The sequence below is a fragment of the Gallus gallus genome, chromosome 5 (assembly GCF_016699485.2).
Source record: "Gallus gallus isolate bGalGal1 chromosome 5, bGalGal1.mat.broiler.GRCg7b, whole genome shotgun sequence".
NCBI lineage: Eukaryota > Metazoa > Chordata > Aves > Galliformes > Phasianidae > Gallus > Gallus gallus.
The window spans coordinates 256,143-271,092 of NC_052536.1; the positions used below are offsets into that span (position 1 = coordinate 256,143).

At 62.9% G+C, this 14,950-nt stretch overlaps 3 protein-coding genes across 9 annotated transcripts; 2 read left to right on the forward strand and 1 right to left on the reverse strand.

The window, feature by feature from the left end:
* Positions 1–4,504: 4,504 nt before the first annotated feature.
* On the forward strand, positions 4,505–6,773 carry PGA5 (pepsinogen 5, group I (pepsinogen A)). Its single transcript, NM_204878.1, is given in 9 exon segments — positions 4,505–4,591; positions 4,754–4,910; positions 4,999–5,116; positions 5,210–5,328; positions 5,421–5,620; positions 5,742–5,858; positions 5,929–6,067; positions 6,180–6,272; positions 6,538–6,773. Coding segments are annotated over 9 exon segments (1,149 nt in total). The 5' UTR covers positions 4,505–4,535; the 3' UTR covers positions 6,688–6,773.
* A 933-nt stretch (positions 6,774–7,706) lies between these two features.
* On the forward strand, positions 7,707–9,333 carry LOC100857834 (pepsin A-like). Its single transcript, XM_015286124.3, has 8 exons — positions 7,707–7,712; positions 7,811–7,928; positions 8,022–8,140; positions 8,217–8,416; positions 8,595–8,711; positions 8,791–8,935; positions 9,018–9,110; positions 9,181–9,333. Exons 1-8 carry the CDS (start codon positions 7,707–7,709, stop codon positions 9,331–9,333), a joined length of 951 nt encoding a protein of 316 aa, XP_015141610.3.
* Positions 9,334–9,720: 387 nt separating this feature from the next.
* Positions 9,721–14,814, reverse strand: VWCE (von Willebrand factor C and EGF domains). Of its 7 annotated transcripts, none has more exons than XM_015286121.4 (20): positions 14,630–14,814; positions 14,233–14,327; positions 14,075–14,164; positions 13,844–13,972; positions 13,638–13,754; positions 13,444–13,560; positions 13,111–13,239; positions 12,750–13,033; positions 12,573–12,666; positions 12,428–12,510; positions 12,156–12,243; positions 11,957–12,042; positions 11,766–11,883; positions 11,531–11,616; positions 11,142–11,238; positions 10,987–11,069; positions 10,819–10,909; positions 10,588–10,670; positions 10,430–10,508; positions 9,721–10,320 (listed from the first exon to the last, which is right to left on the reverse strand). In XM_015286121.4, the coding sequence occupies exons 1-20, from the start codon at positions 14,737–14,739 to the stop codon at positions 9,977–9,979; spliced, it is 2,403 nt and encodes an 800-aa protein (XP_015141607.2). In that variant the 5' UTR covers positions 14,740–14,814; the 3' UTR covers positions 9,721–9,976. The 7 variants fall into 7 exon arrangements, with proteins under 7 accessions (XP_015141607.2, XP_040557421.1, XP_040557420.1 ...); XM_040701487.2 differs by having other exon boundaries at positions 12,573–12,669; XM_040701486.2 differs by having other exon boundaries at positions 11,551–11,616; positions 11,957–12,243; positions 12,573–12,669.
* Positions 14,815–14,950: the final 136 nt, after the last annotated feature.

The window sequence follows — 14,950 nt, forward strand, 5'->3', positions numbered from 1 at the left end:
GTGGCTGGAGCTGAAGCGGGGCCTGGCTTGTGGCGGCCGCACTGCAGGGGATCCGTGCAGGGAGCTCCTCTGTGTTGTGTAAAGCGCCTCACGCTGAGCAGCAGCTGCTGCTCGCGGTGTTCCAAGGGCTGCTGGCTCAGGTGGCTCAGAGCGCTGCTGGCTGTAAGCCCAGTGATCCCTGGGAGGAGTGAAAGGAAAGCACGTCCCTTGTGAATAGCCTGCTGCCGCCTTCCTTGCATAAAGCACACCAGTGTGAGCAGCGAGGCAAACACACCTGCTGTCTGCTCGTGGTCTGCAGGATGCTGCCCGCCACTTCTCATGGAACCGTAGGAACCGTAGGGTTGGAAGGGACTCAAAGATCACAGAATGGTTGGGTTGGAAGGGTCCTTAAAGATTGCAGAACCACAGAATAGTTCAGTTGGAAGCAACCTTAATGATCACAGAACCACAGAATGGTTGGAAGGGTCCTCAAAGATCATACAGTGGTTGGGTTGGAAGGGTCCTTGAAGATCACAGAACCACAAAATGGTTGGGTTGGAAGGGACCTTAAAGATCACAGAATGGTATGGTTGGAAGGGTCCTTAAAGATCACAGAACCATAGAATGGTTCGGTTGGAAGCAACCTTAATGATCACAGAACCACAAAATGGTTGGAAGGGTCCTCAAAGATCACACAGTGGTTGGGTTGGAAGGGTCCTTGAAGATCACAGAATGGTATGGTTGGAAGGGTCCTTGAAGATCACATAACCACAGAATGGTTGGGTTGGAAGGGACCTTAAAGATCACAGAATGGTTCGGTTGGAAGGGACCTTAAAGATCACATAACCACAGAATGGTTGGGCTGGAAGGGACCCCAAAGCCTCCCCAGCCCCAATCCCTTGTGGGCTGGTTGCCACCTGATCAGGCAGCCCAGAGCCCCATCCAGCCTGGCTTTGAGCAAGCACCTCCAGGGACGGGGAATCCACAGCTCCCCTCTGTCAGGACCTCACCACTCTCTGAGTACAGAATTTCCTCCTCATGACTGACCTGAATGTCTCATCTTTTAGTTTAAAGCTCTGCGCTGACAGCCATGAGGAAGAGTGGAACGCAAAGGGGACCACAGCAAGGTCATGGCAGTATTACAGAGATGCTGCCATCCAAGCACATGGCTCCAGAAAGGCACCTCTGGTTCCCGTGTGCCACGTGAGGCCCTGTTGGCTTCTGTATGACAAACATGAGTCATGCAGGTCCGGTTCAGTACCCGGTGGTCCAGTCGGCGCATAGCAGGGATGATAACCTCGACAGAACCCAATGTTATTGCAAGAAAGGGACGTGATAATCCAAAGGGAGATCGATATTTTCAAGGAGGATCGATAGTGTGAGGAACGGCCTCCAGGGACGTGGAAGGGCTGGAGCACATCCAGCTCACCATTTGTCAGACTGTAAGGGCTGGGTACGGGATAAGCAATACTGTATGTGGATGATACCATTGAGGGAAGACTTGATGAGTGGAGCTGATGTTGTTCGCAGCTCCTTGGGCACTGAAGTGGGAGGTGGCAGTACAAAACTGGAGTAAAGCCACACAGAATCAGTGCGGGGTTAAGAAAATCTCGTACAGAATTCAGCTCAGCTGAATCTTCTGTCTCACATTTCACCTTTTGTCTGGCCACGTTCACTCGTGGTTTTGCTTTAACGTCCCTTTGAGCCTAACAGTCACTCAACTTTCTCAGCACCACGTCGCAGATGTGCTTCACAAGGGAGCTGCAGCCCAGCCAGCTCCTTTCCTGTACCTGCTCTCATGTATCCCAAGGGCTTCACAAACCATGTGGTTCAGCCACAGACCGAGACTGCAGGTGGCCTCTGTCACTGGCTGGGTCTCCCACAGCAGATGGGAAGAGCTGGCCTCACCACCCGGAGGTCCTGCCCAGTAATGAGCCAACATCTCTCTTTGTTTATGGATATTGATCAAACCTTGCTACGTCAACTTCTAGGAGTTTGACACCTCGGGAACCAGACTCCCGTCTTCTCAGTCTGCCCTTACAGAAGGGTCAGGAAAGATGGAACAGGGAGAGGAGAACAAGTTTGCTTCCTTGATCTGCTGTTAGCGGGATAAGCTATACCTCAGGAAGGTGATTTTTTCGGGCTGAGCCTTTGGAGCTGGCACAAGTAGAGCTCTAGGAATGGATATCTTCTCCTCAACAGAGCAAGGATAGTTCTGCCTAGCACCAGGTCTGTTGGATAGGGCTTTTCCAGCAAAGTCCCTCACCACGTGAAGTGTGAAAGTTCGCTTTCAGTCCTATTTGGCCCTTGGGGTGAGCCGTATGACAGTTCAGTGCAACATCACTGTTGGTGCCCAATCTTGTACCATTCCCATCCAGACTTTCTGTGCACCTGGCCACCGGGGATGGCCTGGTGCAGCTGACTCCCACCTTGTCTCTGCTGCAATGCTGACCAAGCCACACAGGAATCCAGCAAGAGCTATTTGCCACTCAAATCCATGTCACCTAAACCTTCTTGTGTGTCCGAAAGTAAGGCATCTTTTACCCTGCTTTCCCAGCAGTGATGGCACCTTAGGATGTGCAGATTTCTTGGTTGTGTCTTTCCTGGCTTGAATACATCCAGAGCAGCCGCATCTCCCTGACGCTGCCCAGCTCTTGGTCAATCCATGACTGTGAAGCGTGGTCCCCATGCTCCATTTCCTCTTCCTCTCCACTGTTCATTAAAATGACCAGAAAAGCTCTGTTTTCAGGCAGTCCTACCCCTTCACAGCCTGCTTTCCATCGGGAGGAGATCTGATTATGAAATCTTTAGCCCTTGGGGGGAGAAAAAAAAAAAACAAAACAATTTTCCAAAAGCTTCCTTTAGGCCTCTCAGTGGAAAAAAACCCGCATTTCTTATCAGGCTTGCCAGGCACACGCAGAAGCTTGACGTATGAGCAAACAGGCAGCAGCCCCAGGGCCTCACCCCTCGGTGTTGGCCACCAGGCTGGTCCTGCTCCTTGCCAATGTGTTGTCTTCAGGCTCTGAGCCCTTCTTCGACCTTCATCTGCCCCTGGGGGGACATCATGGATGTGACTGTGGCTGTTGATGTCTGCAGGCCTACTCATCTGGGGAAAGTCCCAGCAGCGGCCCTTGGGAAAGAGGAAAATCTGCTTTCGGCCAATCTCAGAGCTGCTCAACCCCTGCAGCCACCTGCCTGCCCTTGTTGATCATAGAATCACACGATGGCTGAGTTGGAAGAGACCTTAAAGCCCTCCCAGCCCTACTCCCTGCCATGGGCTGGTTGCCCCGCACCACATCAAGTTGCCCAGGGCCCCATCCAGCCTAGTGTTGGGCACCTCCAGGAATGGGGCATCCACAGCTTCTCTGGGCGTCCTGTGCCAAGGCCTCACCGCCCTCTGATGACCGAGGCAGCTCAGGGGTTCCTCCCACGGGTTCGCCCCTGGCTCTTCTTGTTTACAGGTGCTGTCAGAGGGCCTGTCCCACGATGGGCAACTCTACCCTCAGCAGGGGGTTGAAACCGGATGGGCTTTAAGGTCCCACCCAACCCAACCATTCTGTGTCTCTATGATTTAGGGCGTTGAGAAGTGGCCTTCTTACCCAGAGGCACATCTGTCAGAACATACATGCAGAACATACATTTTTGTGGTGCAGCAGAACCTGCTCACGGAGCTACTTTTCATCTTCGGGCCCACTTACTGCTGCTCCGGAGCTTTGCTTGCTAAAATAGGTGGCCATGAGGGTGGCCGAGTTACAGAATACCATAGTTTCTCAACACCAGTCCCGATCACGAGGCTTTCCCCCGCCTGTATTTTAAATGCAATAAGAGCATTTGCCCAAAACTTCTTTTCCCAGCAGGAAGACTGCAATATGGGCATGCTGTTGTCTCCTGTTCAGTCGACATTGGGTGTCTCAGCCCTTCTGTCCTTATCATCACCCGCTAGACCCTACCAGGCTGCTCTCCCTTCCTCTCCGCGGTGAACTTAGCGTCCATCTTCCCATCTTTCCTTGCAAGAAGTGGGGCTGAGGCTGGTGCTCACTGCTGCAGGCTCCCTGTTTTCCTCCAGTGCCCTGTGCACGGGACAAGGTGACCGTGCCGGCTCACACGCATGGCACCACAGTGCCCGAACCGGAGCTGAGCACCTCTGACGCAGCCGCGTTGTGGGTGACCTCTGCGTTGTCCTGGCCAGCAGCATCCCCGGTGGCTCCCACTTTCATCCCCTAATTGGTCCCAGTTTCATCCTCCATGTTCCCAATCAGCCCGGCATCCGCCGGGTCCTCCCCGCAGCACTGCGGGACGCTGGGATGTGTTTCTCCCGGAGCCTGAGCCTTTCCCTAAGCATCCCGTGCCCCAGTGGAGTTGATGGCAAGCCATCAGCTTGACATTCCCCTGGTGTCCTCTGCGGACATTGCGATAACTCCCACCTGGCCGTTTGCCTTTCTTATCGGGGCTGCTGGCCAAACAACCGCGGGGCTGTATATAAGGAGCTCAACTGGGGCACCCGGCACATTCGGCACTTCACCGTTGGCATCGGCAACTTGCCACCGAGAACCACGATGAAGCTGCTCCTGCTCCTCAGCTTGGTGGCCCTGGCCCAATGCAGCATCCACAGGTGAGTGGTGTGGTGGTGGGCGTGTGATGGGACTCATCAAGGACAGGGGACGGCCCGCAGTGCCCAGCCGTAGCTGCGGCGAAGGCACAGGATGGGCGTCCCCAAAGCTTCCACGCCCCGATCCCCATCCCTGCCCTGAGCCCGATCTCCCGCACACCTCAGGGTCCCTCTGAAGAAGGGGAAGTCCCTGCGGAAGCAGCTGAAGGACCATGGCTTGCTGGAGGATTTCCTGAAGAAGCATCCCTACAACCCAGCCTCCAAATACCACCCCGTCCTTACTGCCACTGAATCCTATGAGCCCATGACGAACTACATGGATGTGAGCAGGGGGCAGCCGCAACCCGAGGGCTACCAGCCCCTCACCACCTCTCTCATCACCTTCCTATCCCCCTCACCTCCTTCCACAGGCTTCGTACTATGGCACCATCTCCATCGGCACCCCGCAGCAGGACTTCACCGTCATCTTCGACACCGGCTCCTCCAACCTGTGGGTGCCCTCTATCTATTGCAAAAGCTCGGCCTGCAGTGAGTATCCCTGTCCCTGAGGGCTGGGGGATGCTGTCCCCTTTTGCCACGTGCTCTCACCTTGCTGTGACCATCGACGCCCCATACCTGCAGGCAACCACAAACGCTTTGACCCCTCCAAGTCCTCCACCTACGTGAGCACCAACGAAACCGTCTACATCGCCTACGGCACCGGCAGCATGAGCGGCATCCTGGGCTATGACACTGTGGCTGTAAGGCAGCAGCAGTGCAGCAGTAACGCGGGACGTGGGGACGCCACGTGCCCCAACCCAGCACATCCTGCTCTCCCCATCTCTCTTACCAGGTCTCGAGCATCGATGTCCAAAATCAGATCTTTGGGCTGTCTGAGACTGAGCCTGGCTCGTTCTTCTACTACTGCAACTTCGACGGTATCCTGGGCCTGGCCTTCCCCAGCATCTCCTCCTCTGGGGCCACCCCCGTCTTCGACAACATGATGAGCCAGCACCTGGTGGCCCAGGACCTCTTCTCCGTCTACCTGAGCAAGTAGGTCCCACAGAGAAGGCTCTCTCCTTGAGGGTCCCGTGGAGGCTTCGGCACCGTGTCCTCTCAGTGCTGTGGGGATCCTGGGCCGTGGGACCGCTGTACCTAATGGCTGCTCCTACAGGGATGGGGAGACGGGCAGCTTTGTCCTCTTTGGCGGCATCGATCCAAATTACACCACCAAAGGCATCTACTGGGTCCCACTCTCTGCCGAAACCTACTGGCAGATCACCATGGACAGGTATTGTTGGCGGCGATGGGACAGGGCGAGGGTGGTGACATCCCATATCTCACCTCTGGGCTCCGTGCAGGGTCACCGTTGGCAACAAGTACGTCGCCTGCTTCTTCACCTGCCAGGCCATCGTGGATACTGGCACCTCGCTGCTAGTCATGCCCCAAGGCGCCTACAATCGCATCATCAAGGACCTGGGTGTCAGCTCCGATGGCGAGGTGAGGCGGGAGGTCCCGGGGACCCGCAGGACTCAGGATCCTCCCTGAAGGCCGAGGTCCTGCTGTGGGGCACGTGGTTCCGGGAGGGCCACTGACCCCACGTCCCCAACAGATCAGCTGCGATGACATCAGCAAACTGCCTGATGTCACCTTCCACATCAACGGCCATGCCTTCACCCTGCCAGCCAGCGCCTACGTGCTGAACGTGAGCACCCATCGGGGTGGTGATGGGGATGGGACGGAGATGGGGGTGGGGATGGAGATGGGGATGGGGATGGAGGTGGGGATGGAAATGGGACGGAGGTGGGGATGGGGATAGGACGGAGATGGGGATGGGGATGGGGATGGAGGTGGGGATGGAAATGGGACGGAGGTGGGGATGGGGATAGGACGGAGATGGAGATAGGGATGAGGATGGACTCTTCTGGGCGTCCTGGGCAGCTGGTGATGGTCTCCATCCTTGCCCACAGGAGGATGGGTCCTGCATGCTTGGCTTCGAAAACATGGGCACCCCCACTGAGTTGGGTGAGCAATGGATCCTCGGCGACGTCTTCATCCGCGAGTACTATGTGATCTTCGACAGGGCCAACAACAAGGTGGGGCTCTCCCCCCTGTCCTGAGCCCCTTCGGCCCCTGACTGGGCCAGACCCCACTCTCCTGACCCCCACTGCCGCTGTCACTGAGCACAATAAAGCTTTGGAAATGCATTCATGCGTTGAGTTTCTCTGGGAAGGGTCAGCTCAGGCTGCAGCATCTCCGTGGTGCTGATGATGTCAGGCTGGGCTCCTCCTGCTGCTGGGGCCCTTTGTTTTCCCCCATGATGCTTGCTGGCCACAACTGTCCACGGCCCAGAGCTGGCAGGGCTCACCTACGCTGCGTTTGCTCCTGGCACATGGCTCGGTGGCTCCTGTTGGCAACACCAGAGCTGAGCCCCCGGCAGCTCCCACCTGGCTCATCCCCAGCCTCCAGCAAGCCACACGTGTCTCCTATGCACAGAAGGGGCAGCCAGAAGATTCATCCTGGGGATGGGATTCATCAAAGGGTGGTGCTGGTGATGCTGCTGCTTGCTGCCACCCGGGTGCCACCACATCCCCCGGCTACCTGTGGTTCACCCAGCTGTGCAAACATCCCACACCTCCAAGCGAGGCAGCGGGCAGCCTGTAAGTGCCAGAAGGGCAGTGGCATGACAGCAGGAAGCTGATAGCTGCCAGGGGGCCCAGCGCCAAGGCAGCAAGTGGCCAGTAAGTATCCCCAGGTGGGATGAAAGGGCTGGCTTATCGGGGCGCTGGCACGCCTCATCCGGGGGTGCCTCCGTGTGCTGTGATTTAAGGGCAGGCACCCCACGGCGCAGCGCTGCATCCCCGTGCCATGAGGTGGCTGTGGCTGATGGGGCTGGCGGTGGCCACCCACGCCCTGATGACAAAGTAGGGATCACCGGTGGTCACGGTGGGACCCGAGCCCTGTGGTTGTCCCTGTGCTCAGCTGCAGCCTCTCCCACAGGGTCACCTTGCAGCAGAGGAAAACAAAGCAGAGAGTGCTGCAGGACAGCGGGGTGCTGGGGGAGCTCCTGCTGCAGCAAACCCCCTCCCCAGCAGCCAAGCATCGCCGCACCACCGCCACGGAGCTCTTGGAAAACTACATGGATGTGAGTGCGGGGGGCTCGGCAGGGTCCCCAGAGGCTGGGGGATTCTGGGGGGTCGGGCAGGGGGCGGTGGAAGCCTCCGACACCCCCTGTGTTGGCAGCTGAGCTACGTGGGCACCATCTCCATCGGCACGCCGCCCCAGCAGTTCTCTGTCATCTTTGACACCGGCTCAGCCAACCTGTGGGTGCCCTCGGTGTACTGCTCCAGCCCGGCTTGTGGTGAGTGTCACTGAGCATCGGGATGCCGGGGGGGGACGGGGGGAGGGGGCTGCAGCCCTCCTGCTCTGCTCAGATCTCCCCCCCCCGCTGCAGCCAACCACCAACGCTTCGACCCGGCACGCTCCTCCACCTACCGCAGCACCACCACCAGCGTGGCCACCTGGTATGGCACTGGCAGCATGGTCGGCGTGCTGGCCTACGACACCGTCACGGTGAGCATCCAGGGGGTGCAGGGTGGGCAGGGGGAGACGTGGTGCACCCCAAGACCCTCCCCGCTCTCCCCGTCAGATTGGGAGCATCCAGGTGCAGAACCAGATGGTTGGGCTGAGCCAGTGGGAGCCCGGCTCCTTCCTCGTCCACGTGCCCTTTGATGGCTTCCTGGGGCTGGCTTTCCCCCGCATCGCCTCCTCCGGTGCTACCCCCCTGTTTGACAACATGATGAGCCAAGGCCTTCTGGCTCAGGACCTCTTCTCCATCTACCTCACCCCGTAAGTACCAGCAGCACTCTGGCAAACTCCGGCGCGCCGGGGGCCAAAGCATTACCAATGGTGACAGCTTCACGACAGGGTGACCCCGAGGCATGCACAGCTCCCACCTGGGAGCAGAACTGTGCTCCAGGAGGGCAGTGCCACCCCATGGGCACCCCACTCCTGCCTCCTCCCACAGCGACAAGCAGAACGGCAGCTTCGTGCTCTTCGGTGGCATCGACGACGCCCACTTCACCGGGAACCTGAGCTGGATCCCGCTGACTGCCCAAACCTACTGGCAAATCAAGGTGGACAGGTAGCGCTGGGACGTGGCGGGGGGAGGGGGACTCATCACCGGGAGGACGGCCTGCCCGAGGGACACGCTGTGCCCCCAGAATCACCATGCACGGCCTCCCCATCGCCTGCACCCACGGCTGCCAGGCCATCCTGGACAGCGGCACCTCGATGCTGGCAGGTCCTGGCATCAGCATCCGCCGCATCCACTACAAGATGGGAGCCACGCACAGCCCCAGCGGTCTGGTGAGCACACGGGGACGAAGGCAGGGACGGGACGAGGTGGTTTCCTGCTGGGGCTGAGGCCGGGCTGTCCCCTCCCTGGCAGCACACAGTGAGATGCGGCTCCGTTCTGCCCGACATCGTCTTCGTCATCGCCGGCACGCCGTTCCCATTGCCATCCCAGTTCTACGTCCTCCAGGTGAGCCCCGGGCCCCAGCACGCCGTACCCATGGGCTGCCCACCCCTCACCACGTCCCCATCCCCTGCAGATGGAGGATGGCTCCTGCGTGAGTGGCTTCGAAGCCTACGCCCTTCCCACGGCTGCTGATGAGCTCTGGATCCTCGGCCACATCTTCCTGCGCCGCTACTACAGCGTCTTCGACAGAGCCAACAGCATGGTGGGGCTGGCGCCCGCCGCCTAAAGCACGCCACAGTCATGGAATCATAGAGCCATAAAGCTTGAAGAAGACCTTTAAGGCCATCCAGTTGACTGCTGACCCATCCCCACCGTGCCCACTGACCGCTTCCCTCAGTGCCACACCTCCATGGCTCCCAAACGCCTCCAGGGACAGTGAGTCCACCACCCCCTGGGCAGCTGTGCCCACGCAGTATCACTGTCCGAGAGGGTTTGTTTCCTAACGTCCAGCCTGCCCCTCCCCTGGCACAACTTGGGGCCATCACCTCTCGCCCCATTGCTTTGAGGGAGTTAACTGCAGAGAGCGATAAGATCTCCAAGAGCTACGCGGTCCCTCGTGTCTCCAAACCCAAGCGGGGCTGGGTTGGGTGGGCACAAGGAGGAGCCTGGAGCATAAATACCGGGGTAGCTTTATTGGGGGGTGGAAGAGCGCTGGCACCCCAGCCCCACAGCCTCTGGCACCATGGGGTGGTGAAGGGCCGGGGGTCCCCGTGCCCACTGCTCAAGGATGTGTCACCACCCCTGGTTTGCTCGGCGCATCCAACTGCGCACCTCAGTGCCCCATCTCCAGCTGTGCCTGGCCGGCCAGGCTCGCTAATCCAGCAGCCTTCCTCCTCCTCGCCCTCCTCCTCCTCTGGGTGTGAGTGGTTCTATGTGTCCATGTCCACGTCCTCAGGATGTTTCTGAGCGTCCTGCCTCGAGCTGGGGCTGCTGCTGAGGGCTGGGGATCCTGTGGCCTCGCCAGGGCAGCCCGACGGGGGGCTGGGGGCGTTGGGAGGGGGCTCCCCCCCTAGAGAGGGGTTGAGGGGGGTGGTGTGGAGCAGGACCTGGGCCAGGCGGTGGCGGGGGGGCTGGGGTGTGCCCTCGTGGGACGGCGATGGGGACGAGGATGGAGACGGGGATGGGGATGGAGATGAGGATTGGGATGATGGCTGCGGGGTTGGGGATGGGGACAGAGATGGGGATGTGTCACTGCTCTGCAGCTGGCCGTCTGCTGCGGAGAGAGAGAGATGCCCACAGTTAGCTTCATCCGCCCCTAAAATTCCTGCGTCCCACGTTGGGGACAGAAGCCACGTCGGGGCACCCGCATATAGAGGTGGTACCTTGGCAAGGGGGGCAGCAGGCAGTGGGCTCAGTGCAGGACTGGGGACACGGCCTCTCCTCACAGCTCACCTCCCCGAGCTGTGGCATGGGGGAGAAGAAGTTGAGGAGGAGGATGAGGAGGATGAGGAGCGCGAGGAGGAAGGAGGCGTGAACTCACCTGGCAGGTACAGCGGGTGCAGGGCCGGCCCTCGGGGCTGAAGCTCTGCCCGTTCACCACTTTCCTGCCCTCGTAGTTGCAGTCTAGGGGGACAGCGCTCAGAGCAGGGGTGGGGACGCATCCCTATGTCCCCGTGCCCTCACGTCCCTCTGTCCCCGTTTCCGCGTGTCCCCACGTCCCCTGTGTCCCTGCATCCCCACGTCCCCGAATCCCCACCCCCCCAGCTTTCACCTTTGCAGACAGGGCAGCACTCGCCCTCGGGGTGGAAGGGGTAGGTGCAGAAGATGGCACAGTCCACGGGCGAGCAGGCCACCGAGCCCAGCTGGGGAGAGGTGAGGGCCGGGCATTAGTGGGTCGGGGGTGCCCAAACGCCCCCACCCCACAGCCCACGTGCCTCACCAGGCAGATGCAGCTGAGGCAGGGGTCCAGGAGGGACGGGAAGGTCTCGTTGTTGTAGAAGATCCGCCCCATGTAGGTGCATCCTGTGGGTCGAGAGTGGGGTTGCAGTGCCCGGAGCCCCGTGCCGTCACCCCGTCCCCTGCTGTCCCCATCACCTGCTGAGCAGTCGGGGCAGCACTGCCCCGGGATGTGGATGGGGTAGGGACACGTCTCCACGCAATCTGTCCGCTTGCAGCTCACCGAGCCATCAGCCTGCGAGGGGAAAGGAGTGACAGAGACCTTGGGGCCGTACCCCGGGGGTTGAAGCCAAAGCTGGGGGGGGGGGGGGGGGTTTAAACGCAGTATGGAGGGGGTGGAAAGCCCGTGGAGATGGGGATGGCGGAAAGACAGAGGCTGAAGCCAATCCCAGAGATTGAGTAGGTCAGGCATGAGTAGACTGAGTAGGCCAGGCATGAGCAGAGGGGATGGGGACACGGATGGGACGGGGACGGAGGCGGGGATGGGGACAGGCAGGAGGAGTGAAGCAGAGTAGGTTCTCATTCACCTGGCAGACGCATAACTCACAGGGATCACCCGGAGACCAGATCTGTCCAATGGGAAACTCGACCCCATTGTCGTCCACGAAGCAGCCTGGTGGGGGCAGGGACACGGCTGGGGAGGGGGGCACCTCAGCCCGCCACTCCCTCTGCCACAAATGGGTACACAAACAAAACCTGAACCCTGCGGCGCTGCATCCCCGGCCCCCTTCCCCCTACCCGGTGCCCCACACCGCAGCTCACCTGAGGGGCGCGGGGGGTCCTTGCAGCTGAAGCAGCACTGCCCGGGGCGCAGCTGCCGCTGCTGCTGGGGACAGTCCAGCACCGGGCACGGGGCAAAGGAGCACTCCACCTCCCCGCTCTGTGGGGAGAAGGGAGCATCACCCAGCAGCTCCGTGCCGCCCACGGGACCACGAGCAGCGCCCCGGACCCACCCGGCAGACGCAGGTGGTGCACTCGTCCCCATCCAAGCTGAAGCGGGCTCCGTGCGCGTAGGTCCGACCACGGAAGCTGCATTTTGCTGGGCAGGAGGGAGGCAGCGAGGGCTGAGACGGGGAGCTGAGCCCCCCCCAGGGCCCCATGCGTGCGTCACAGCCACCCGCAGCCACTCGATCTCCTCTGGTAGGACCCCACCTGGCTGGCAGGAGCAGCAGTTGGGGGGTGAGGCGCTGGGGCAGGAGCCTGGGGGGCACTCGGGGGAGATGCAGGAGATATTGCCGGCCTGCAGGGAGGAACGTGGGGCGGCCACGGGATGAGCAATGGACGTCAGCCCCGGCACGTGGCAGCGCACGCTTTGGATCCCACAGCCCGGTGCGACCCATCAGCGTCGTGAGCAGCCGGGACAGGATGGGGCATCCGGGGGGGGGGGCTGCCCCCCCAGCCCCGTCCCACCGCGCGGCACTCACCAGGCACACGCAGATGGTGCAGTTTCCATCTGACGGCGTGAAGACCTCTCCCTCGGCGTGGGCCACCCCATTGCTCAGGCAGCCTGCGAGCCGGGAGTCAGAGCGGGCCGCGGTGGGGCACGGGAATGGGGGGGCCGGGGCTCACCTGTGCAGCTGGGACAGCAGCCCCCAGCTGGGGCGGGCAGAGGGTGGGAGCACGGTACGAGGCAGGTGATGGCCTCGCACAGCACTTGGCCTCCCTGCTGGGGTGGGCACGGCTCAGGCACGGCACTGGGAAGCGGGGATGCGGGGAGGTGCGGATGCGGGTGCGCGGAGCGCTCACCTGGCAGCTGCAGCTCTGGCACCCCGGCTCCGTCCAGCGAGCTCCCGGCTCCCGGGGAGCCCCGCGGTGCCAGCAGAGAGGGGCCGAGGTGGGAGTCCCAGGGGGCGGCTGGACGGCATCGCGAGGGGAGGAGGGAGGAACGGACGTGCCCGGTGCCGCGGCGGGGAGGTGAGGAGAAGGGAGCGGGAGGGGTCCCCCCGCTCCGGGAGGGAGTAGGACCAGCGTGGGGGGGTGCTGCAGGGACTGCAGGATGGGGGAGGGCGCCAGGATGGCCTTGGGGAAGCCTGGGAGGGAAGGGGAAAGGCGTCAGTCAGCGCGGGGAGTTCGGGGGTCGCTCCCGGGTGGAGGAACGGGCGGTTACCTTCGCAGGACACCCTGTCCCTGCTGAGCCGGTAGCCGGGCCGGCAGGAGCAGAGGAAGCTGCCCGGTGTGTTGTGGCACGCGTGCTGGCACGCACGGCGCTCGCCCGGCTGCCGGCACTCGTTGACGTCTGCGGGATGCGGAGCGCGTCGGCGTCCCCCGCGGCGGCACCGAAGCCGGGCGCGGCGCGGCGCAGGGGGGGCGCGCGGCCGGGGCGGGTTTCCACCGCGTGGGGAGGGGTCGCGGTGGCTGCACGTCGGGGAGGGGTGACGGCGCGGCGCACGGGGAGCTGCTGCGATGGCGCGGGGCCGCAGGGACGGCGCGCGGCACTCACCCACGCAGGAGTGCCGGTTCCCGTGGAGGTGGTAGCCGGGCCGGCAGGAGCAGCGGTAGCTGCCCACGCTGTTCTTGCAGCGGTGCTGGCACGGCGTGGCCAGGCACTCGTCGGTATCTGCCGGGCAGAGGCCGAGGCTCAGCGCCCCGGCTGAGCGCCCCCCCCCGCCCCCTCCCAGCCCCGGCCCCGCGCACCCTGGCAGCTGTGGCGGTTGGCGGCGAGCTGCATGCCGGGGCCGCACTCGCAGACGAAGCCACCCTCGGTGTTGACGCACGGCCCCTCGCAGGCGGCGCTCAGGCACTCGTTGATGTCTGCGGGCGAGAGGGGACGGAGCCGGGGGCTGGGGAACGCCGGGACCCCCCCGCCCCCCCGCGGCCACACCGCGCTCCCCGCGGCTCACCGTTGCAGCGGACGCCGGTGTCCGTCTCCACCATGGAGAAGCCGAGGGGACAGACGCGGGCCACCTCCTGGCACCCACCGTGGTTACAGGAGAGGTCGCAGCCGTACTCCCCGCAGTTCCCCAGCGGCTCTGGAAGGCAGAGAGCGGCTCTGCGGGGCACCGGGGGCACCCCGCAACCCAAGCGCGCGCCCCCGGCCCCGCGGCGCGCGGGGGGGGGGGGGGGGGCCCTACCTGGGCAGGTGACGCCCCGCTCTCCGTCGGGGCACGAGCAGAGGTTGGGCGCAACGCAGAAGCCGCTGCCGCAGCCGAAGGAGCAGAGCGCTGCGGGGCGCGGGAACGTGAGGGCGCGGGGACCCCCACCCGGTGCCATCCCCGGCGCCCGTACTCACGCAGGACGCACTGCCCGCTGCCCGGAGCCAGCATCCAGCCGGGGCAACATCCGCTGCCGAAAGCCGAGAAGCAGATGTGGGGCCCCACGTGGCGCCTGGGAGCGGGCGGCGAAGGAGGAGGTCACCCCGCGCCGAGCCCCGCCGACGCGAGGAGGCGATGGGGACGCGAGGGGTCCGAGGGAGGGGGGGCTCAGGGGGTACGGCGGGCACGGGACGGCCGCGGGACGCGGTGGGACGGAGGGGCGGCGGAGACGCATCTCCGGGCGGGATGGAGACGTGGGGAGCGGCAGCCCGCGAGGGTCGCGGCGGTGGACGGGGCGCACGTGGGCGCGGCGCCGCGCGCCGCCATCCCCAGGTGCGGCGGGGACCGGGGTGAGGAAAAGGGGGGGCAGGCTACCTCTCCACGGCAAAGCTGGCCGGCTTCTTCCTCCCGGAGTACACCCTGGCCTGCCCGCCCGGGAGGAGCAGGGACGCACAGGCAGCCCGGACGAGCAGCGCGACCAACATGCCAGCGGCTCCGGCGGCACGCTCCCGGCGCTGCCTTCCTGCCTGCCTCGCAGCGCGGGGCGCCTACCGCACGCTGGCCCTTGGCCCTGCTCCTCCTCCCGCCCGCCGGGCCGGGAACAATGCGGGGGGTGGAGGGAGGCAGAGCGGGGCGCGCCGGGGGGCCCCGATCCTCCTCTGCCCCGGCGCGGGGGAACGCGCGTGGGGATGCTCG